The sequence below is a fragment of the Natator depressus genome, chromosome 10, assembly GCF_965152275.1.
Source record: "Natator depressus isolate rNatDep1 chromosome 10, rNatDep2.hap1, whole genome shotgun sequence".
NCBI classification, from domain to species: domain Eukaryota; kingdom Metazoa; phylum Chordata; order Testudines; family Cheloniidae; genus Natator; species Natator depressus.
Genome location: NC_134243.1, coordinates 37,529,860 through 37,554,066, shown reverse-complemented (window position 1 = coordinate 37,554,066; position 24,207 = coordinate 37,529,860). Strand labels below are relative to the sequence as shown.

At 44.2% G+C, this 24,207-nt stretch overlaps 1 protein-coding gene across 7 annotated transcripts in view; it reads left to right on the top strand.

Annotated features, from left to right (window-relative positions):
* The window catches only part of IFT140 (intraflagellar transport 140), a 236,216-nt gene that overhangs the window by 206,757 nt on the left and 5,252 nt on the right, over positions 1-24,207 (top strand). For all 7 annotated transcript variants that reach the window (XM_074965776.1, XM_074965778.1, XM_074965777.1 and 4 more), the window contains 6 exons: positions 11,883-12,060; positions 19,473-19,663; positions 20,921-21,016; positions 21,512-21,644; positions 21,736-21,879; positions 22,517-22,645. In XM_074965776.1, coding sequence (XP_074821877.1) covers positions 11,883-12,060; positions 19,473-19,663; positions 20,921-21,016; positions 21,512-21,644; positions 21,736-21,879; positions 22,517-22,645 — 871 coding nt within the window. The remainder of the gene's footprint in view (positions 1-11,882; positions 12,061-19,472; positions 19,664-20,920; positions 21,017-21,511; positions 21,645-21,735; positions 21,880-22,516; positions 22,646-24,207) is intronic.

The window sequence follows — 24,207 nt, the reverse complement described above, 5'->3', positions numbered from 1 at the left end:
AAACATGTGCCCCTTGAAACAGAAGAAAAGAGCACATTCTTAGGCTCTGATCACTCTCCCACTGCATCTGGTCTTCATTAGTTTCCCAGCTCTGGCTGATGAACTACAGATGTGAGTTAGCTTTCCAAAGAAAAACTCAGGGAACAGGAAATTCTCAGAATACAAGATGGGGGAAGGGTTGATTATTACTTGGAATTTTGTGTGTGTGACACCAAGCCCAAGACTGAACTGGAAACGTCACTGCCGTTTATAGACCTTAATATCTTTTATGCTGCAGTAATACTTGTCAAGAGATTAACAGCATGTGGCTGTGCTTTGGACTGAATTGAGAGGATGTATTGTGTGCATTCTATCCAGAGACTTTCCCTTTTCTTACCTTCATTCATCTTGTTGTGCTACAGTTTTATATATTGATGGCTGGACATCGGTATCTGTGCTTCTCGGAAGTTTCTCACTGCTTATTCATAAGAGTGAAGCAAAAGATTCTGCCACTCTTAGGACCAGAGCAATATCCCTGACAAGCAGAGAGACATGGAAGTGCTTCTGCTGATATCTTATAGATCACTGTGTTATCTAAAATGGTTAGTTGATATATGCCTGCCGCCATACCAGCTTTTGCTTTGAGCCTACCAGACCTCACAAGTGGAGCAGATAATAAGTACTTGCAAGAGAGACCTTTAATGAAGAGCTTGGTGCTGTCAGAAATGGTATTGGTTATTCACTGTTCTCTGTCGGTCACCATGGTGTAGGAGCATTTTGCTGCTGGAGGTACCATCTTTCTGATGAGAGGTAAAACTAAGGTCCTGGCTGTGACACTGCACCCCATATTCTTCACAGTGACATTATGATATGATTATGACATAATTATAATGCATTTTATGTAAGATGGGTCATGTAAGGTATCATTGAAAAGGTTGTGATACGCTGAATATGATTATCCTCTTTGTATGCATGTATCATTTTTGTATCTGAAATTATAAATACTGACAAAGGCCATATCTATACTATTTGTGTCAACAAAAGTGATGTTGACACCCAAAAGTCAACATAATAAAAATCGCAATTTCATGTTCACACTTGCTCCCTCTGTCAGCAGATCACGTCCACCATGGGGGCACCATCATTGACAGCATGATCAATGCACTGTGGGTACCTATCCCACAGTCCAGCTTGACAGCTTCTGTCACTAGGTGTTATGGGACCACAGAGCGGATCTTGGGACAGGGCTAAATGTCTCATGATGCATTGCGTTCTGTCCCAGCACTCCATGGGCTTCTGGCTTTCTTTCACAACATTTTTGCAACAGCCCTTCTTTGCTGTGCACCCGGCATTTTTGTGAGAAGGGATGGATCCCGCCCTGCTCTCCTATGCTCTGTTAATTGTCATGAAGACTTTGCGGACGGCAGTGCAGTTAATCATGAAGTTCCTAACTGAGGAAGACTTGCAGGCATCCGACATTCTGCAACTTTAGATTGTTTTTGGCATTCACAGAGCAGGTGCATAGGGTAGACCGTTGCACTTTTGGGATTGGGAAACAAGCACTGAATGGTGGGATCGTATCGTCATGCAGGTGTGGGATGATTAGCAGTGGCTACAGAATGTTCAGACTCGGAAAGCCACCTTCCTGGAACTGTGTGCGGAGCTTGCCCAACCTGTGGCTCACGGACACCAGAATGAGAGCTGCCCTCTTGGTAGAGAAGCGTGTGGCAATCGCTGTGTGGAAGCTGGTGACTCCAGACTGCTACTGGTCAGTCGCAAATCAATTTGGAGTGGAGAAGTCGACCTTTGGGGCTGCGTTAATGCAAGCGTGCAGGGCAATAAGTTGCATCCTGCTATGAAGGACCGTGACTCTGGGAAATGTGCATGAAATAGTGGACAACTTTGCAGAAATGGGTTTCCCGAATTGTGGAGGGGTGATAGATAACACACACGTGCCCATTTTGGCACCAGACTACCTTGCAACAGAGTACATCAATAGGAAGGGGTACTTCTCCATGATGTTGCAGGCGCTTGTGGATCACTGTGGGCGTTTCACTGACATCAATGCGGGGTGGTCTGGGAAGGTGCATGACGCACGCATCTTCAGGAACATCAGCCTGTACAAAAAGCTGCAAGTGGGGACTTTCTTTCCTAAACAGAAGATTACAGTGGGGGATGTTGAAATGCCCTGTGACAAAGTTCCTCCTCTACCTTGGTGGGTCCTGCGCTTATTGACGGATTTGCTCACCTCAGAGATTCACAGCAGCCCTCAGTTTGGCCACTTTCGTGGCTCAAATCTGCCATTCACTCAGATAACCTCATCATTGGCCAGCATGGGGAAAAGAAGACTAATAACCCCTGCAGTCTCTGCTGATCCACCACGTGGGTCAGGGAACAGCCCAGAGACCCCCTCTGGTAGAACCCACAGTCTAGGTCAACTCTTCCTGTGTCTGATCAGGAGTTGGGAGGTTTCTGGGCAACCCAGACCTGCCCTCTACTCTGGATTTCAGCCCAGGGCCCTGTGGATTCTAGCTGTCTAGAGTGCCTCCTGTAACAGCTGCATGACAGCTACAACTCCCTGGACTACTTCCCCATGGCCTCCCCCCAAACACCTTCTTTATCCTCACCATAGGACCTTCCTCCTGGTGTCTGATAATGCTTGTACTCCTCAGTCCTCCAGCAGCAGGTCCTCTCACTCCCAGCTCCTTATGCACCCCTCCCTAACTGAATTGAGGTCCTTTTTAAATCCAGGTGCCCTGATTAGCCAGCCTGTCCTAATTGTTCTAGCAGCTTCTTCTTAATTGGCTCTAGGTGTCCTAACTAGCCTGCCTTAACTGGTTCAGCAAGTTCCTGCTTGTTCTGGAACTGCCCCTGTTACCTTACCCAGAGAACAGAGATCTACTTAATCTGGGACTAATATATCTGCCTTCTATCACTCTTCTGTATCTCTCTGCTCGGTTTCCCCGTCTGGTTCCCTTCCTTTGACCACACTCCTGTCCCTGTTATTTCATTTGTTGTCCCCCATAATCATTTGGTGTCCAGGTCCTGTGGATCCCCCTCTTAGGCTGGGGGGGGGGGATCCTTTAGCACTTCCCAGATCCCAATAGGATCACTCTTCTGTAGCCATCTGGCCTGACCGTGTCACAGCCCATAGTGATTCCTTACAGCCATGGCTCATGAAACCTTACATGGGACAGCAGTAAGGAGCAGTTCAACAAAAGGCTTAGTAGGTGCTGGATGACAGTTTAATGTGCCTTTGGCAGATTAAAGGTGCGCTGACTGGGGTTTGTGGGGTGTTCCTGAAGGCCACATCTGGTGAAGCACAGGGGACAATGCAAAGAAGCAGGATTGTTAAATTCATGCACAGCATTGAAACATTTCAGTTAAATACACCTTTTACAACTTTGTCATCACTTTCTCACTGACCCTAGCCAGGCACACATCTCTGCGAACACCCAAAGCATGGTGAGTGTTGTGGGGGCAGGGGGATGCTCCACCTGGGGTAAAGAGCACACACTCACACCCTCTTTGTAAGGGTCGTGGTACAGCATTCTAGGGAACAAATTCTAAAATTCTCCCACACTTTTTCACAGACGGGGGTCATTTTAGCAGACTTCTCACTGGTAAGGGTAAGTAAGGAAATGAGGGTACATCTACTCCATGCTTGTGGCTTTTGCCCTGCTCCCTATGCTGCTTGCGTATGTGCCGCTTTGGTCCCTGCACAAGTGATTGCCGAATGGCATGGGAAAGTTTCCTAATATGGGGGAAGAAACAAAGTAGCCCTGCCACAGAACCTTTGGCAGAGGGTTACCGAGTACCTCCAGGAAACTTTCCTGGAGATTTCCCGTGAGATCTCGGTGTGCATCAACACCCTGTTCCGCTGTACTGATTAACTACACACAGAAATGTCCAGCTCCCAGAAACACAGCCAGCCTCCCACATTTCTATGCCCTGAACCCACCTCCATACGACACAAGCCACAGCCATTTACCAGGGGTCTCATCTTCTACTTCTTGCTCCCCGGAGAGCAACTGCTGAGACTGGCTGGACACCTCTGCAGTGGAGAACAGTTCCTGGCTGCCTGCCCCACTGAGCGACCTCGCCAGGAGCTGCACATCCTCATATAACTCCACCTCTTCATCAGTAACTTCATCCTGTGGGTTAGGTCCTCTTTCTGCCACCTCTGTGCCCTCCAGAGTATCCACGAGGCTCTTGGCGATGGAGGTGGGGTCACCAGCGAGGATAGCATCCAGCTCCTGAGAGAAACGGCAGGCCTTAGGTGAAGCACCTGAGCGATGGCTTGCCTCCCTCGCCTTATGGTACACCTGCCTCAGATCCTTTATCTTCGCTGTGCACTGCAGCATGTCCCGATCATAGCCCTTTTCACACAAGCCTCGAAAAATCTGCCCCTAGGTATCCCAATTCCTACGGCTCAAGCACAGCTGGGACTGCACAGCCTCCTCTCCCCATAAACTGAGCAGATCCAACAGCTCTGCGTTGGTCCAAGCGGGAGAGTGTTTGCTGCAATAACCCACCATGGTCACCTGGACAGATGCGATGAGCCAACAGGAAATGGAATTTCAAAAATTCCCAGGGCTTCTCAGGGGGAGTGGCGAATGGTAGTTTACCTGGCTGCCAGGCAGTGGAGTTCAAACTGCTGGCCAGAGCAGTTAGGATGGGCATAGTGGGACACCTCCTGAAGGCCAATAAAAGCCATGAAGTCAAGCGTGGTGTCTATACTGGCACTTTGTCAACAAAAATATAGAGGAAAAAGACGTAAGTCTCTCTTGAGGGTAGATGTATTTTGTCACCAAAACCGGGCATTTTCCCAACATAAGTCACCTCACAGTGTGTATGCACTCACTGTTTTGGTCGACAAAAGGAAGTTTTGGCGACAAAACTTGGTAGTGTAGACAAGGCCTATGTATCTGTACTTCAAATATAGTTACACCTGGGTAATGCCCACAAGACAAGATGCTTTCAGTCTAGATAGTAGGTGGTGAAGGGCCTATTCAAGGTAATGGGCCATTAGGAAAAACAATAGGGGGATAAGTTTCTCCTAAGGCCACCTGGTGAGCCTTTCTGAGAACGCTACAGACAGCCTGTGAGTGATGGCTGCTATGACTCTACAAGAACATGTGACCAAAAGAGACTATCTTGGGATGTCAGTATTCTTCCACAAACTGGTCTGGGAACCAAGCTTTGGAACAAAGGGTTCCCGCCGTATGTAAAAGCTATATAAGGCAGGGAGTGACATCATATGTGGTTCTTCACTCCCCACACAAGAGGACACCTGGAAACGCCTGAGGAACAAAGACTGAGCTGTGGGAAGTGCTGGACTCAGGCTAAAGGGATTTATAGCCTGTGTGTGAAACACCTGGGGATTCCAGGCTGCAAAGCAAGTGTAGCTGGTGCCTTAAGAATCTACCAGTCTGAGTATACCATCAGTTAAGGTGAGAATCTGCTATTCATAACCAATCTATTTAGTACAGACGTGGGCAAACTATGGCCCGCGGGCCACATCCAGCCAGCGGGACCGTCCTTCCTGCCCCTGAGCTCCCGGCCGATGAGGCTAGCCCCTCGGCCTCTCCCCTGCTGTCTCCCCTCCCCTGCAGTTATGCCACCACGCGGGCAGCGCTCTTGGTGCCAGGGCTGCACGCTCCTGCAGGGCAGCACAACGGCATGTCTGGCTCTGGCCAAGCGGTGCGGCTGCCGTACATGCTGCTCTCAGCGGCATGGTAAGGAGGCCAGGGGGTTGGATAAGGGGCAGGAGGTCCCAGGGGGCAGTCAGGGAGCAGGGGGCGGTTGGATGGGGGGAGGTTCTGGGGAAGTTGGATGGGGGGTTGGATAAGCGTGGGAGTCCTGGGGGGCCTATCAGGGGTTGGGGGTGTGGCTAGGGGTCGGGGCAGTCAGGGGACAGGGAGCAGGGAGGGTTGGATAGGGGGTGGGGTCCCAAGGGAGTGGTTAGGATCAGAGGGTCTCGGGAGGGGGCGGTCAGGGGACAAGGAGCAGGGGTGGGGTTGGATGGGTCAGGGATTCTGAGGGGGGCAGGCTGTTTGGGGAGGTGGCCCTCCATACACTTTTGCAACCCCGATGTGGCCCTCGGGCCAAAAAGTTTGCCCACCCCTGATTTAGTTTATTAAGCTTAGTTTGCGTTTTTGTTTATTAGCTAGGTAATCTGCTTTGATCGGTTTGCTATCACTTATGATCACTTAAAATCTATCTTTTGTAGTTAATAAACTTGTTTTGTTTTAATATAAACCAGTAAGCTTTGACTGAAATGCTTGGGGAAAATCTCTGCTTGGTTACCAGAAGTGTGCATTGTCCTCCCCACATTGAGGGAGAGGCAGACCCGGTATTAAACCCATATACTGGCCAGATTTGACCAAGGCAGGATGGTACTGCTGTGGGATCCTAGGCTGGGAAGCTGATGGTTAGAGAGCCTGCGTGTAACTGCAGCTGGGCATGTCCCTACCCATGTGAATGCTGGTGAAAGTGCAGGCTGGAGGGCTTTGCAACTTGTCACAGCCGTATAGTGTGAATGGGAGCCCAGGCTGGTGGGTGGGTCAGAGGGCTCAGTGGTACCCCAGTTCCAGGTGGCACCCCGGGGGGAACCCGTCCCATTGGCTATCTGGCATCATTAAAGATTCCATGGCCAGTTTGCAAGAGTTGTGGAAGGGTTAATCCCAGTGTCCTGGCCATATTTCAATGCTGGGAGTTACAATATCCCTCCCTGAATTCCCCCTGCAGTTTCAGATGGATACAATATTTCTCACTTACTGACCTACACTTGTTTGTATTTCTGTGTGTTGTTAAACAGCTCCAGTGTTCCAACCTAGATGTAGCTGCATTTCAGTGGTGGATAAAGAAATCTATGTATAGTTTGTATATCAGTTTATTTTTGCAAAACACTTGGGATCCTTTGAGGGTAAGAGATACTATTAGATGTAAGATATTGATACAGATTTTCAGATGCCATGCTTTATATCAGTTTTTATGCATATGAGGCAATTTTTGCCCCCCCACCCAAAGAACCTAAAAAAACCAAGTGCATCACCTGCATTGGGAGTGGATGTATTTTGGTTGATCAGTTCCTTTAGGCAAACATAACTAGTTAAAATGTGGGGTGATGTTAACTGTGAAATACAAGGGAAGTTAGTAAAACCTTTTATTTTCTTATATGCCAAAAACAAGATGCCCACAAACATGTCAGGATGAGGATTTAGTTGCAGTTTTCATGGCCTGTGGCAGAGTGTGGTGCATGGAGTGCAGTGTTTAGCTGCTGGAAGTAAAAATGCAAGCTGATTTTCCACAAAGCGCTGTAGCAAGGAAGCCTAAAGGCACACAGACATAAATCCCTACCATAGAGAGTGCTCTTGTTGAGAGGTAGGTGCCATCAGGAAAGAAGCACTCTCTGCTGCAACTTCAGGATAGGGCTGGAAGAGGGTTTTGCTATGGAATCTAAACCGAGTTCATACAAAGAGGTCTTAGGTCTGCTGGGAAAATGTGAACTCCTTTTTATGGATGAGGTTCAGATTAGTTCGACAAAATGTTCTCTCAGCCGTTCTGAGGGATAGCAGAGTAGGGAGCACTGTGATGAAGGGGGTAGGCATTATGTTAATAGACAGATCCAAATCCCGTGGCCCACTCTTAGCATATCCATTGCAATGTTATACATTTCCCAAATGGTGTTAATATTTCCTTGTGTCAGTAGTCAATCTTCAATTCCCAAATGCCACTTAACCAAAATACACATTTCCAAAGGTCACATATGTCCAGCCAAATTTGACTTCAGTGCTGAAGCTGGTGTGAGCAATCTACCTCCTGCTGAGCTGTCCAATGCAGGGGGAGGGAGTATTTAGGAGATCCTGAAGGGTTCCTCTGATTACTTGACAATATATGGCATCCTGGATATCTTTATATAAATCATGAGTTAGTGTGGCATTTTCCTTATTGTCTCTATTCCTTAATAGTCACTTTACTTACTTAATGTCACTTTAATGACATACTGCAAGAGAGTCTATCAATTTATTCTTGAAATGGGGTGAAAATGGAGGAGTGGAGGGGTGTTAGTATGGCAGTGACTGAGTTAATCAGAAACAGGATCTATCTGTGATTCTAAATAGGATTGCTTGAACACTCTCCTGGTTTTTGTTTTTTTTTAATTCAATGACTATATAAGTACATTGTGGGACAAGGGCAAGTCACAGACTCTTAATATCTTTATTCCCTTCCAAAGATATGCTGTCTTCAGACTGACAAACCCCAATATGTAGTCCTTTTCCACGAGACAGATTAAGGCAGCAATTGGCAGCTTCTGTTGGCATCCTACAGCCTTCATTAAATGAATCACATAGAATCATAGAATATCAGGGTTGGAAGGGACCTCAGGAGGTCATCTAGTCCAACCCCCTGCTCAAAGCAGGACCAATCCCCAACTAAATCATCCCAGCCAGGGCTTTGTCAAGCCTGACCTTAAAAACTTCTAAGGAAGGAGATTCCACCACCTCCGTAGGTAATGCATTCCAGTGTTTCACCACCCTCCTAGTGAAAAAGTTTTTCCTAATATCCAACCTAAACCTCCCCCACTGCAACTTGAGACCATTACTCCTCTTCTGTCATCTGCTACCACTGAGAACAGTCTAGATCCATCCTCTTTGGAACCCCCTTTCAGGTAGTTGAAAGCAGCTATCAAATACCCCCTCATTCTTCTCTTCTGCAGACTAAACAATCCCAGTTCCCTCAGCCTCTCCTCATAAGTCATGTGTTCCAGACCCCTAATCATATTTGTTGCCCTCCGCTGGATGTTTTCCAATTTTTCCACATCCTTCTTGTAGTGTGGGGCCCAAAACTGGACATGAACTTGTATATTTCTCCTTTAATGAAATACACTCATGCACATGTCTTTAGTTCCTGTGTTGATAGCTTATTTTTTATATTGATTATGTGCTTTGTTCTTTTTGTTTATCCAACTGAGTTACAGAGATGATATCCAAATGCAGCCTAGTCTTTTAAAGTATTTTCTTCAGCTGTTGCTAATTTTAGGTATGGACAATCATTCAGGTAAAATACCCAAACCATCTCCCAAAACTTATTGAGGGCCAGATCCTCAGCTGATGTAAGTCAGCGTAGCTGTGATCAGTGGAGATACACTGAGATACACTAGCTGAGGATATGGCCCTGAAACTTTTATAAGGCTTTTCACTCTTCTTCCCCCAACCCCCAATTAATTTTCTTTTTTTCATGCACCTTTTGGTTTCTGGCAGGGACTGGACATGTCAATGTAATGCAAGAAGAGGCTGTTTTTGCATCATGTCCAGTCCTGGCAATGCAAGAAATTTGTATAAGCATCTAATCAAACATTTTAGCACTTTAACTGAACCAAACCTCTGAACCACGGAAAATTCACCTGTGACTTATTATTTCTGATCTTTTTCTGTTTAATTTTCTCTGTAAAATCCTAGGCCTGATTTAAGGGTATTTCATGTATTTAAAAGGACATCAGCCTGGAAATTTTGTACGTTTTTGTGTGTTACTTGTAACAACAATCTTCCCACTGGAAAGATTAGGGGGAAAACATTTTTCTGTGTGTGTGGTTTGTGTTTCCCCCACACACACACACACACACACAACGTTTTCCACTGTGTGTGTGTTTGAGGGTAGGTTGTGTCTAGTCTGTTTTGCTGTTTCCGGTTTAGTCAGTTTCCCCTGTTTGTGTGTGTCTTTCCCACAGCAAGAGGGAAGAGGAAAAACATTTTTTTTAAATTGAAAAATGTGATTGTAAAACCACAAAACCTGCAAAGGAGATTGAGGTGTAGGTGCAGGACTTGATCCTGCATTTAATTCATCTTTTTGAAATTGATTATACTTTAAGTTGTTGCTGTTATTAGTAATAGAGTTTATGGCCAAAAGGGGCCACCAGATCATCTAGTCTAACTTCCTGCATACCATGGGTTATGAACCCACACACTAAACCCAACAACCAAAATGAGATCAAAGTATTACAGTCTGCAGGAGACTAGACTGTTTTATGCTACAGGCAGAGAATAGGAGGGACTAAGGTGCACTAGTGCCCAAGGCCTCTGCAATATCAAGGAATGGATTAAATGAGATACACCCAAATAATCCTGCAAGTGACCTGCACCCACATGCTGCAGAGGAAAGCTAAAAAACACCAAGTCATTGCCAGTCTGACCTGGGTGGAATTCCTTCTTGACCCCACAGATCATGATCAGTTCAACCCTGAGCATGTGAGCCAGAACCAGCCAGCTAAGCGTGAGAGAAAGAATACTTGGTTCCACCCTGGACCACCCTGTCTTATGTCCCATCTCCAACCATAGTCATCACTGACCTCCAGAGGAAGATAATTAAAAAACCCAGAATACATTGCGGGGGGATCCTTTTTTGACCCCTTCAGGTGACCAGCTGAAGCCCTGAAGCTTGAGCTTTAAGAACATAAAACATAAATTGGAAGGGACCTCATCCCCATCATCACAACCAATCCTGTCATACAACTAGACTCATGAATTTGTCCAGTTCTCTCTTAAAGCTAATAAGTTGTTTGCCCCCACAACTCCTATTGGGAAGCTGATCTAATACCTCACCCTTCTGATGGTTAGAAACCTTCTTCTAATTTCCATCCTGAATTTGTTCATGACCAGTTTATATCCAGTTGTTCTTGTGCCACCATTGTCCTTTAGCTTAAATAGCTCTGGCCCCTTCCTGGTGTTTTCCCCCAGATGTATGTATTTATAGAGAGTACTGCTGTAGTGCCCAGGTGCACCGCTCATGGACCAGGACCCCATTGTGCTAGGTGCTGTACAGACTGAACAAAAGTCAATTTTGTCTCTGGGGTTTGTGTTTGTTTTTTGTTTGTTTTAAATAGCCTCAGGTGTAATATGAGATCTACCATGAAATGTTTGTGTCCTGGTATTTATTCCTTAATTTCAATGCTGGATGTGAGCATAGCATCTGGCAAGAACTGTCATTTCTATAGCTTTATAGAGATTTCATAGTGCTAATGGCTCTTTTCAGATCAGTGTGTTAGCACTGGGAAATTCTCATTCTATGCAACACAGGATCAAAAGAAAGAAAAACATTCCAGAACTGACTGTTAGTGCATCTTTGGGATTTCTGACTGAGTTTTAAATTAAGATACAATAGTTGGTCAGATATTTCCTATGCATCATCCTGACTATTGAGTTTAGCTGATATGCAACTACTGGCTTGAACCGTGGAAGACTGGCAGCTGAGCATTTTCAGTGCAAAGACCTCAGCACTAGAACTGCATTCAATTCCCCAGAGTCCCAGCTCACTGAGCTTCACAGAACAGGGCATGGCTTATCTACATACCCAAGAGTTTTCTTGAGTTTTGTGTAGATTGTTTGTTTTTAAATGATAGGCAGTACCTGGCTGGAGACTATTGATACCAGTTGTAGGCATTATCATTAATTTTCACATTTTAAATGATGCAAATCCACCCAGAGGCTGCATAATAAATGTCTGTATAAATATAATTGCTTTCTGTTTAGAGATGAGTCTGAAACAAAATCCTAGTTCTCGGTACCCCCTTAACTTGGTGAAAGCTCAGCTCTTGCCCTGATCTTTGTGTCTGAGGCCCGTCTTTATTTCTGTTAAGTCCCCACACAGCAAGTGTGTGCAAGCTCTTCTTATAGTGTATATGTTTGCATATATACAGTAAGTGTAAAAGTTCTAACAGACTGCTTCTTTCTCCTCTCACTACCTCTTTCAAATTCTCTGCATGCATTGAGGACTGCACTGATCTTACATACAGCAGTTCTTGCACTGGAGAAAGCTTTCTCCAGCGAATCCCATCCCTGTTTCTATCCTGTGTGGAGGTTCTTCAAGATAATAAATCCCCTTTGCCTTCTCATTTCTTGTAGTGAGGCAGTCTGGGAGAATATGGCCCGCATGTGCGTGAAGACTCAGAGGCTGGATGTTGCCAAAGTTTGCCTCGGAAACATGGGTCATGCCAGAGGAGCTAAGGCATTAAGGGAGGCGGAACAAGAACCAGAGGTGGAAGCCAGAGTGGCCATGTTGGCGATTCAGCTGGGCATGCTGGTAGGGCTTCCTGTGGCAACTTGCCCATTTTCTAGTAATAAGCAAAGTCCAGACTCAGCAGTCTAAGTGAGATGTGCATGCGTCTTCACATTGAAGCCAATGTAACTAATGAACTTCCTGAAGCACTGACAAGTATTTTTGCAAAGTCTGGGAAGGGTGCAAAAATCTTGGAGAAAAGTAAATGCAACACTAATTTTCAAAAAAGTAAAGAGGGGCGATTCTGACAGTTATTTTCTTGCAAGTCAAACTTCTACCCCTATTGAAATGTTGAAATAAATAATAATGGGGGTGGAGTGCACCCTCTAAACATGTAGGGCCCAGTTCTGCCACTTACTCAGCTTGAGTAGGACCTTGTTCTACAGTCAGTATTATGGGCACTACTCAATATGAGTGAGTGTGGCAGAATTAGACCTTTAGAGATTACAGAATCATGAGACATAAGCAGCATAGGCTTATAACAAATGAATCTTCCCAGGCAAACATGATTGTTTTTAAAAAACATATATAGCAATAAAAATAGCGGGTGAAGAAAACATTGTTTAGGTAATATATATTTGGATGTTGTGAAACATTTAATATGCTGTCTCACATACCTTAGGGCTTGATTCTGCTGTCCTTTATCACTCTGGACTGGTCTAGACTAAAATAATGGTGTCTTCTTAAAATGGGTTAGCTAAAACATTTTAACTCACGTTTTCAAACTGGAGTGTAGAAAAGGCAAGTTGTATTTTAACGTGTTAGGTGATAGAGGAGAAACTTATTGACTAGCCAACAGTTCACCCTCCACCAGCTAAGACATGTTAAAATACAACTTGCCCTTTGGATACCTTTTATCAGGGTCTAAACAAGCCCTTTGAATAGCACCTTTACTCCACCAGTAAAATTGGGACCTAAACTGGCTTTGAGATTCACGTTGTCATGTGGATTGAAAACTAGCTGGAGAACTGTAAATTAAGGGTAACGATAAGCAGCCATGTACTGGTACCAGGTTAGCTCTTATTTAGTGTCTCCATTAATGATCTGTATAAGAAGGACTAAACAGCGTTTTAACAAAATTCACAGATGATACTAAATTGAGAAGCATTGCAAATACTATGGAGGGCACAGAAATAATAAAGGGTCCAAGAGGTTAAAAACATGGGTAGAAAATGAAAAAAGACATATCTTGGAAAAATACAAGCTGATACATCTAGGAAAATCATACTCAGTGGGGAGTAGAAAGCTGGAAAGCAGCACAGCTGACAGAGACCAAGGTTCATAGGAGACCACAAATTAGATAAGAAATTGCAATGGAACACATCACCAAAAACTGCCAGTGCAATTTTGGGCGCTGTTTTCAGAGGCACCACATCTTGGAGCTTTGATTTCATGGTCTGTCTACACATCTGTGGTGCAACTGCACCTGGAGTATTGCTTTCAAATTTAAGCATCTTATTGCCAGAAAAATATTAATGAACAGGAGGAAGTTCAGAGAAAACCAACTCAAATTGTTAGGATCCTGAAATGGATTCATATACAAGAGGAAAGATTTGAAAGAGATGAATATGTAGAATTTGGCTAAGAGCAGAATGTGCTAACAACCTACAAATATTTGAAGGGTATGAATGGTGGAGGAATTGTTCTGGGGGGTATAAAGGTATATAACTAGGAAAATTCAGGCTGGATATTTGTAAAAAGCTTTGTGACAGTGACATTTATTAGGCTCAGTGGAAGTGGGGAAAGCCCCTTTGCTCAGACATTTAAAACTAGTCTGGGGGGAAGACACTAGCAAATGTTCTGTAGAAAACAATCCTACATTAGCAAGGAGAGGGTCTAGAATAGGACCTAACAGGCCTCTTCCATATCTAGGATCTATTCTTCTCTGAAAAGAAATGGGAAGCAGTAGGAAACACACTGTGGTAGGACAGAAGGAACAATTTCTATCTCCATTACTGTATACAGAGCTCAGCTAGAAAGCAGTTGGGTGAGGCAGGAAAAGTCCTTGACACAGTAGGAGTCCATCTCAAAGATTAAAAATAGCAGTTTTAAATTTGTTCATTGCTTGTGTCACCATGGGCCAAATCCTAAGGCTCTACCTCTAAATGAAGTCATTGGAAGTTTGGCATAAGTAAAGTCGTCAGGTTTTGCTCTGCATTAATAATCTAAGAACATAATCCATGTCTGAGAGACCTGATGTGGAGTGAGAGGGTTATAGAATCATAGACTTTAAGGTCAGAAGGGACCATTATGATGGTCTAGTCTGACCTCCTGCACAATGCAGGCAACAGAATCTCACCCACCCACTCCCATAACAAACCCCTAACCTATGGCTGAGCTATTGAAGTCCTCAAATTGTGATTTAAAGACTTCAAGGTGCAGAGAATCCTCCAGCAAGTGACCCGTGCCCCATGCTGCAGAGGAAGGTGAAAAACCCCCAGGGCCTCTGCCAATCTGCCCTGGAGGAAAATTCCTTTCCGACCCCAAATGTGGCGATCAGCTAAACCCTGAGAATGTGCGCAAGACTCACCAGCCAGACATCCAGGAAAGAATTCTCTGTAGTAACTCAGATCCCACCCCATCTAGCATCCCATCACAGGCCATTGGGCATATTTACCGCTAATAGTTGAAGATCAATTAATTGCCAAAATTAGGCTATCCCATCATACCATTCCCTCCATAAACTTATCAAGCTTAGTCTTGAACCCAGATATGTCTTTTGCCCCCACTGCTCCCCTTGGAAGGCTGTTCCAGAACTTCACTCCTCTGATGGTTAGAAACCTTCATCTAATTTCAAGTCTAAACTTCCTGGTGGCCAGTTTATATCCATTTGTTCTTGTGTCCACATTGGTACTGAGCTTAAATAATTCCTCTCCCTCTCTGGTATTTATCCCTCTGATATATTTATAGAGAGCAATCATATCTCACTTCAGCCTTCTTTTGGTTAGGCTAAACAAGCCAAACTCTTTGAGTCTTCTTTCATAAAACAGGTTTTCCATTCCTCGGATCATCCTAATAGCCCTTCTCTGTACCTGTTGCAGTTTGAATTCATCCTTCTTAAATATGGGCGACCAGAACTGCACACAATATTCCAGATGAGGTCTCACCAGTGCCTTGTATAATGGTACTAACACCTCCTTATCTCTACTGGAAATACCTTGCCTGATGCATCCCAAGACTGCATTAGCTTTTTTCACGGCCATATCACATTGGCGGCTCATAGCCATCCTGTGATCAACCAATACTCTGAGGTCCTTCTCATCCTCTGTTACTTCCAAGTGATGCGTCCCCATCTTATAACAATAATTCTTGTTATTAATCCCTAAATGAATGGCCTTGCACTTTTCACTATTAAATTTCATCCTATTACTCCAGTTTACAAGGTCACCCAGATCTTCCTGTGTGATATCCTGGTCCTTCACAATACCTCCCAGCTTTGTGTCATCTGCAAACTTTATTAGCACATTCCCACTTTTTGTGCCAAGGTCAGTAATAAAAAGATTAAATAAGATTGGTCCCAAAATCGATCCCTGAGGAATGCCACTAGTAACCTCTTTCCAGCCTGACAGTTCACCTTTCAGTATGACCCGTTGTAGTCTCCCCTTTAACCAGTTCCTTATCCACCTCTCAGTTTTCATATTGATCCCCATCTTTTCCAATTTAGCTAATAATTCCCCATGTGGAACCGTATCAAATGCCTTACTGAAATCGAGGTAAATTAGATCCACTGCATTTCCTTTGTCTAAAAAAATATGTTACCTTCTCAAAGAAGGAGATCAGGTTGGTTTGGCACGATTTATCTTTTGTGAAACCATGTTGTATTTTGTCCCAATTACCATTGACCTCAATGTCCTTAACTACTTTCTCCTTCAAAATTTTTTCCAAGACCTTGCTTACTACAGGTGCCAAACTAACAGGCCTGTAGTTACCTGGATCACTTCTTTTTCCTTTCTTAAAAATAGGAACTATGTTAGCAATTCTCCTGTCATATGGTACAACCTCTGAGTTTACAGTTTCATTAAAAATTTTTGCTAATGGGCTTGCAATTTCATGTGCCAGTTCCTTTAATATTCTTGGATGAAGATTATTTGGGCCCCCTGATTTAGTCCCATTAAGCTGTTCGAGTTTGGCTGCTACCTCAGATGTGGTAATATCTACCTCCATATTCTCATTCCCATTTGTCATCCTACCATTATCCCTAAGCTCCTCATTAAAGACTGAGGCAAAGTATTTGTTTAGATATTGGTCCATGCCTAGATTATCCTTAACCTCCACTCCATCCTCAGTGTTTAGCGGTCCCACTTCTTTCTTTGTTTTCTTCTTATTTGTATAGCTATAGAACCTTTTACTATTGGTTTTAATTCCCTTTGCAAGGTCCAACTCTACTTGACTTTTAGCCTGTCTCACTTTATCCCTACATGTTCTGACCTCAATAAGGTAGCTTTCCTTGCTGATCCCTCCCCTCTTCCACTCCTTGTAGGCTTTCTGCTTTTCTTAATCACCTCTCTGAGATGCTTGCTCATCCAGCTTGGTCTATAACTCCTGCCTATGAATTTTTTCCCCTTTCTTGGGATGCAAGCTTCTGATAGTTTCTGCAGCTCTTATTTAAAGTAATCCCAGGCCTCCTCTGCCTTTAGATCCATAAGTTCTTCAGTCCAATCCACTTCCCTAACTAATTTCCTTGATTTTTGAAAGTCAGCCCTTTTGAAATCAAAAACCCTAGCTGCAGATTTATTTTTGTTAATCCTTCCATTCAGTTTGAACTGAATTAGCTCATGATCACTTGAACCAAGATTGTCCCCTATAACCATTTCTTCTATGAGGTCCTCACTACTCACCAAAACCAAATCTAAAATGGCATCCCCTCTAGTCGGTTCAGCAACTACTTGATGAAGGAATCCATCAGCTATCGCATCTAGGAAAATCTGAGCCCTAATATTATTACTAGCACTCGTCCTCCAGTCTATATCTGGGAAGTTAAAGTCTCCAGTGATCATACAATTCCCATTAGTATTTACTTCATTAAAGAGGTCTCTATCCATATCCAAATTGGATCCCGGCGGTCTATAGCACACCCCAAGCACTATCCCAAGGGAGGCTCTAGTAGCTTTCTTCCCCATTGTGATTTTTGCCCAGACTCTGTTTTATCCATTCCATCACTTATTTCTTTACAGCCTACCTCATCATTGATATACAATGCTACTCCACCACCTTTGCCTTTATTTCTGTCTTTCCTAAACAGCACATACCCTTCAATACCTGTACTCCAGTCATGACTACTCTTCTACCATGTTTCTGTTATCCCTATAATATCTGATTTCACTTCCTGCACCAGTAGTTCTAGTTCCTCCATTTTGTTACCTAGGCTCCTCGCATTAGTGTACAAACATCTTAATTTTTGCTGTTTGGCTTCACTCACATTCTTTACCCAATTAGGGACAGACATTCTACCGCCCTTATAACCTATTAGACTGGTATCTACACTACCCTTCTTCCTTATGTCCATTCTCCTACCCACCGCTGTATCCTTTCTTACTTCGTTTTCTTCTCTCTCAATGTTAAAATCTGGCGTAGAGATTACATGGACATCTCCCCCAGATTCCTAGTTTAAAGCTCTCTTAATCAGTTGTGCCAGCCTCCATCCTAGAAGTCTATTTCCCTCCCTACTCAGGTGAAGTCCATCCCAAGAGAACAGTCCTCTGTCCATGAATGCTTCCCAGTGGCCAGTCTCCAAGAGCTGAATCCTTGTTGGTGAGAAAACAGCTACAAAGTTAGCAACGCTCTCCCAAACTCCTTAACTGGGGTAATGGGTCTCTCCTACCGCAGCCCAGAATGGTTATGCCAGCGAGTAACCCCAATATGAGACATTTGATAACCTCCATTATCAAATGGCTTAGTGTTGTGTCACAATCAGAGTTTTATGACTGGTGGCTACTCATGTCACTCCCACCCCTGGTTAATATCACCCAGTAAATGCTGGGATCTGAGTGCTTTCTTTATTTTCACATAAACATCCAGTTTCTCAGTCACAATGCTGGTATTCCAGGATACATATATTTAGTAGGTTCAAATCCATCTGTCTTAGTCCTTTTTACTATGCAATGCAATCTGTGGTCTGGAGTAATTAACTGCTCAGAAGTGCACTACCTGTTATGGAATCATAAAAGATTAGGGTTGGAAAAGACCTCAGGAGGTCATCTAGTCCAACTCCCTGCTCAAAGCAGGACCAACCCCAACTAAATCACCCCAGCCAGGGTTTTGTAAAGCTGGGCCATAAAAACCTCTAAGGATGGCGATTCCACCACCTCCCTAGGTAACCCATTCCAGTGCTTCACCACCCTCCTAGTGAAATAGTGTTTCCTAATATCTAACCTAGACCACCTCCACTGCAATTTGAGACTATTACTTCTTGTTCTGTCATCTGCCACCACTGAGAACAGCCTACCTCCATCCTCTTTGGAACCCCCCTTCAGTTAGCTGAAGGCTGCTATCAAATCCCCTCTCACTCTTCTCTTCTGCAGACTAAATTAGCCCAGTTGCCTCAGCCTCTCCTCATAAGTCATGTGCCCCAGCCCCTTAATCATTTTCGTTGCCCTCTGCTGGACTTTCTCCAATTTGTCCACATCCCTTCTGTAATGGGGAGACCAAAACTGGATGCAGTACTCCAGATGTTGCCTCACCAGTGCCAAATAGATGGGAATAATCACTTCCCTCAATCTGCTGGCAATGCTCCTACTAATGCAGCCCAATATGCCGTTAGCCTTCTTGGCAACAAGAGCACACTGTTGACTCATATCTAGTTTCTTGTCCACTGTAATCCCCAGTTCCTTTTCTGCAGAACTGCTGCTTAGCCAGTTAGTCCCCAGCCTGTAGCAGTGCATGGGATTCTTTCATCCTAAGTGCAGGACTCTGCACTTGTCCTTGTTGAACCTCATCAGATTTCTTTTGGCCCAATCCTCCAATTTGTCTGGGTCTCTCTGGACCCTATCCTTACCCCTACCCTCCATATCTACCTCTCCCCCCAGCTTAGTGTCATCAGCGAACTTGCTGAGGGTGAAATCCATCCCATCATCATCTAGATCATTAATGAAGACGTTGAACAAAACTGGTTCCAGGACCGACCCCTGGGGCACTCTGCTTGATGCCCAACGATCCAGTGAGCCCAACGATCTAGCCAGCTTTCTGTCCACCTTAAAGTCCATTCTTCCAATCCATACTTTTTAAACTTGCTGGCAAGAATACCATGGGAGACCGTATCAAAAGCTTTGCTAAAGTCAAGATATATCACGTCCCCCACTTCCCCATATCTACAGAGCCAGTTATATCATCATAGCTTTCTGATTGCCTTCTATCACTCATTACTGCTTAGATATAATCTCTGTAAAGTACTCTTCAAATCCAGATAACTTTTCACTGTTTGTTCGCTCTCCTTTCAGGAAGATGCAGAGCGGCTGTACAAGAATTGCAAGCGCTACGACCTCCTGAACAAGTTCTACCAGGCTTCTGACCAGTGGCAGAAAGCTATGGAAGTAGCTGAGACTCATGACCGGGTTCACCTGCGCACCACGTACTACAACTATGCCAAACACCTGGAGGCCACTGCAGAGTGCAATATTGCACTTAGCTAGTAAGCAGCTTCCCGTAGAAAAGGCCGAGCACCTAGAGCTTAGTTCTGAACACAAGAAATCCTGAGTTTTAGCACACTGTTGTGGACAGCAGAGGCAAAATTGGTAGGGCTGTCTGGAGGGTGCCTGCTACTGTGTCTCAGTTTCCCCAATTGCCAGGTTTATTTCAATAATAGTTTGAGATCCTCAGATGAAAGGTGGCAGAAAAGGGGGGAAAAAACTGGTTAAGTGACTTGCCCAAGATCACATGGGAAGTCTGCAGTGGAGTCAAGAATAGAACTTGGCTTTCCTGTCTCCAAATCCTATGCTTTTAACCACTAGTCCAGCCTTCACTTTTTCACCTTGTTGTATGCATAAGCCTTTGTGTTGGAGAGTTCTTGACCCACCTGGCACCCCAGGGATTCATTGTGGCTCATGTGTTATGAACCTGATGCTTATGTGGCACCCAGAGTTCTTTTCAGTGGCTACTGAGATCCTGGGAAAGTTGGTGGGGGAGGAGTTGATGTGGGTTTTTTTTGTTTTTAGAATGCATCATACTGGTTTAAATTTTATTTTATGCCTGGCTCCCTTATTATATAAGGTCACAAAATGGAGTAAATAAGGGTTTTGTATGTGAGGCGATGTGAGCAGAGGATGTGATTCAGTTAATGGGGAAGAAGGAGGGGAGAAAGTTGCAGATAGATGGGTTAGTACACTTCAAGGAGCAACCTTCCAACTGTGGGGTAGAGGGTGAAATTGCAGTGGAGATGAGCAGGCAATATGAAGACTTGTGTATGAAGTGAGGAGACAAGATCTGTATTGAATATCCTTTACTATCTCTTACCCAGCCTCCCAATCATTCCTGGTACAGCTGTGCTAGATATTTGTGGCCATTTCCATAAGCACTTTGTTGCCCTTCTGTAGCACTTCAGACTTCTAGCATTTGGCTTGTTTGTTTTTGGGGCTTCGATGCGTATGTTGGCTCTTTGGCCCAAATAAGATTTTTTATTTTTCTGCACCCATTTTTGTCTCAATGATCTGCACACCTTGGTCTTATCTCAGCAGCACCTTGGCCTTTATTTTTCCTTGGCATGTTGGCACTCGGGGGCCAGCACTGTTTCTGCAGTTGATGCTTATAGCACTCTATAAGGACAGAGTATTATTAGTATTGTTGTTAATTCTAGAGACTAAAGAACTAAAATAAAATGGATTAATATAGCAGTTGAGCAGTTTGCCACAAAGCACTGATCCACCATCTAATGTGCCCTTTTTCTACACAGCTATGAGAAATCAGACACCCATAGGTTTGAGGTGCCCAGGATGCTCTCTGAAGATTTACAAGCCTTGGAGATCTATGTCAACAAGATGAAAGATAAGTTAGTGCCATGTTACATCCTTCCTTACCTGAAGCGTGTGAAGGAGTGGTATCCTGAGGGGGGAGTTTCAGGTTTGAGATTACTTGTTTTAACGTTTTCCTGCCAGGCGTTCAGATTTTCCAGGTTAATTCAATAGAGAGGAAGCATGCTAGTAGGAAACACTTTTGCTAATGCATTATACCATCCAGTGCTGGAAGTTTGTTCATTTGTCCGCTTTGGTCATGAGTCTTGTTCATTAGAAGGGGCCCCACTGTATTGTGTTGGAGAGCTAGTGTTACTAGAGTTGTGACTGAGAGAGCTGAGTAACACAGGCCAGAGACTTTCATCCAGTTTCCCCTGTATTGAGCTCCATGACTTGTGTTTGACTAAAGTACATCTTCTTGAATGGTAGCCAGTCTTGATTTGAAGACTTCGAGAGAGAAAATCCACCACTTCCCCTGGTAGTGTGTTCCAACTATTAAATTACCATCATCACTTATTTTGTTTCTTTTCTAGGAGCTTATGGAAATGGTGGGCACAGTATCTGGAAAGCCAGTCAGATATGGAATCCGCACTAAGATACTATGAGTTAGCTCAGGATTATTTCTCCCTGGTCCGTGTTTATTGCTTTCAGGGCAACATCCAGAAGGTAAGGCAGCCTGCTTCCCACTGTTCCCAGGAGAGTCCATGTTCTTGTGTTTAATCTGGGCATGATGTGAAGGATCTGGCTCTCTTTTCAGGCTGCTGAAATAGCGAATGAAACAGGAAACTGGGCAGCATCCTATCACCTGGCCCGCCAGTACGAGAGCCAGGATGAAATCAAGCAGGCTGTGCACTTCTACACTAGGGCCCAGGCATTTAACAATGCCATTCGCTTGTGTAAGGTATGACAGCATGTACACCTGAGTGCAAAGAGCTCACCACCAATGGCATCTCTCAGGCCACGTACATCAGGAAATGTAGCCAACCTGTGAGATTAGCGTGGGCCTTCTTATGTAAAGTATGATATACTTCTTTCTTATATAATTGTGTAGTTGATATTGGTTTCTACCCACATCTTCTAGGAGAGAAGGGGTCTGTAATGTGACACTCAAAATACTGACACCCCTTTGGAGCCCAAGTACCCCCCAAAAAAACCTCTCCTGAAATAAACCAACAACCAACCAAAAACCCTGCCCCAAGCAGAGTTTTGACCCCACAAAAGGGAAGACCAGAAACTCCATGAAGTTCACTAAAAGAAAAGGAGTACTTGTGGCACCTTAGAGACTAAAGGTGCCACAACTACTCCTTTTTTTTTTTTTTTTGCGGATACAGACTAACACGCTGCTACTCTGAAACATGAAGTTCACTAGGGACTTTGCTGTTGCTCTAGATTTTATATGGAAGGTGGTCAGATACAGTGGTGATGGGTGGCAATATAAAACTGTAAGATAGGTAATTAATGGCACTATGACGTCTGCTGTGCTGGAAGTAATCATAGATAGAATATTTGTTTGAAGATGGATCTTTACTTTTGAGTAGGAGAACAATCTGGATGACCAGCTGATGAACCTGGCTCTGCTGAGTTCCCCAGAAGACATGATAGAGGCAGCCTGCTATTATGAAGAGAAGGGGGAACAAATGGTCAGAGCAGTCATGTTGTACCACAAGGTAACTCTGACTCAGCAATGTATAAAGCTTTCAGTTGAGACCAAGACACTACAGTGGATGGCTACCAAATCAGCTGAATACCTGATTATCTGCATTCATTGTGGTCAATCCAATCCTGATGTGCAGCACCCCTTGTTAATCCATTCCTGGGCCCTCTCTACAGCTCTGCCAGTGCCCCTCAAACTGACCTGCAGCAGTACTTGCTGTTCTAATCATAGAATCATAAAAGTGTAGGATGGAAAGGGATCTTAAGAGGTCATCAAGTCCAGTCCTCTGCAATCAAGGTAGAACTACCTAATAACTAGACCATCCCTGACAGGTGTTTTTCTAACCTCTTCTTAAAAACCTCCAGTGATGGAAATTCAACAACCTCCCTAGCCAATTTGTTCCAGTGCTTAACTACCCTGATAGGAAGTTTTTCCTAATGTCCACCCTAAACCTCCCTTGTTGCAATTTAAGCCCATTAATTCTTGTCCTATTGTAAATGGCTAACGAGAACAATTTTTCACCCTCATCCTTTTAACAACCTGTTATGTACTTGAAAACTCTTATCATGTCCCCCCTCAGTCTTCTTTTCTCCATCATAAAGAAACCCAGTTTTTTCAATCTTACCTCATAGGTCATGTTTTCTTGACCTTTAATCATTTTTGTTGCTGTTGACATTTTCCAATTTGTCCACATCTTTCCTGAAATGTGGCACCCAGAACTGGACACAGTACTCCAGCTGAGGCCTTATCAGCGTGGAGTAGAGCGGAAGAATGACTTCCAATGTCTTGCTTACAACGCTCCTGCTAATACATGCCAAAATTATGTATGTATGTTTGTTTGTTTGGGGGCGGGGTGGGAGGGGGGCGGCAACAGTGTTACATTGTTGACTCATATTTAGCTTGTGATCCTCTATGACCCCCAGATCCATTTCTGCAGTACTCCTTCCCAGGCAGTCATTTCCCATTTTGTATGTGTGCAACTGATTGTTCCTTCCTAAGTGGAATACTTTGCATTTGTTCTTATTAAATTTCATCATATTTAATCTTTAATCAGTATCAAAATTTGGTAATGAGTGATGGCTTTGGTAATATCAATATACATTCCCATGGGACTTGATTGAGTCCACCTATTTCACTTGTGACATACATCACATTTCAGATGATGTCTGGGAGATGAACTCACTCTTGTACTTTGTAGCCTCCAGCTGCATTTGTCCAGTGCTGATAGATCAGCCCGCATTCACTACAAAACAGTACTGGTGGGGAAGGCGCTGCATCACTGCAGGAGACTCCCAGCACAAGCAATCAGTGCTTATTATATATCAATTAATACAGGTTGCTACTTAGCTGTGCAAGCCTCCTTTCCTCTGTCTGCCTGCCGTAGTTGAGCAGACAAGTTCTGCACCAAGTGCTGTACTAGAGGCAGAATACAGAGAATCCTGTGTGTCTCTGGCCAGCCAGTAGGTCACCACTCTCTGAATTTATAGTGTGGTAGCTCTGCAGCAGAATGGCAGGCATGTAGGTTATGGTAGCTGGGAAGGGCTACTGTATGTTTCTCTGCACCTCAGGTTGGGT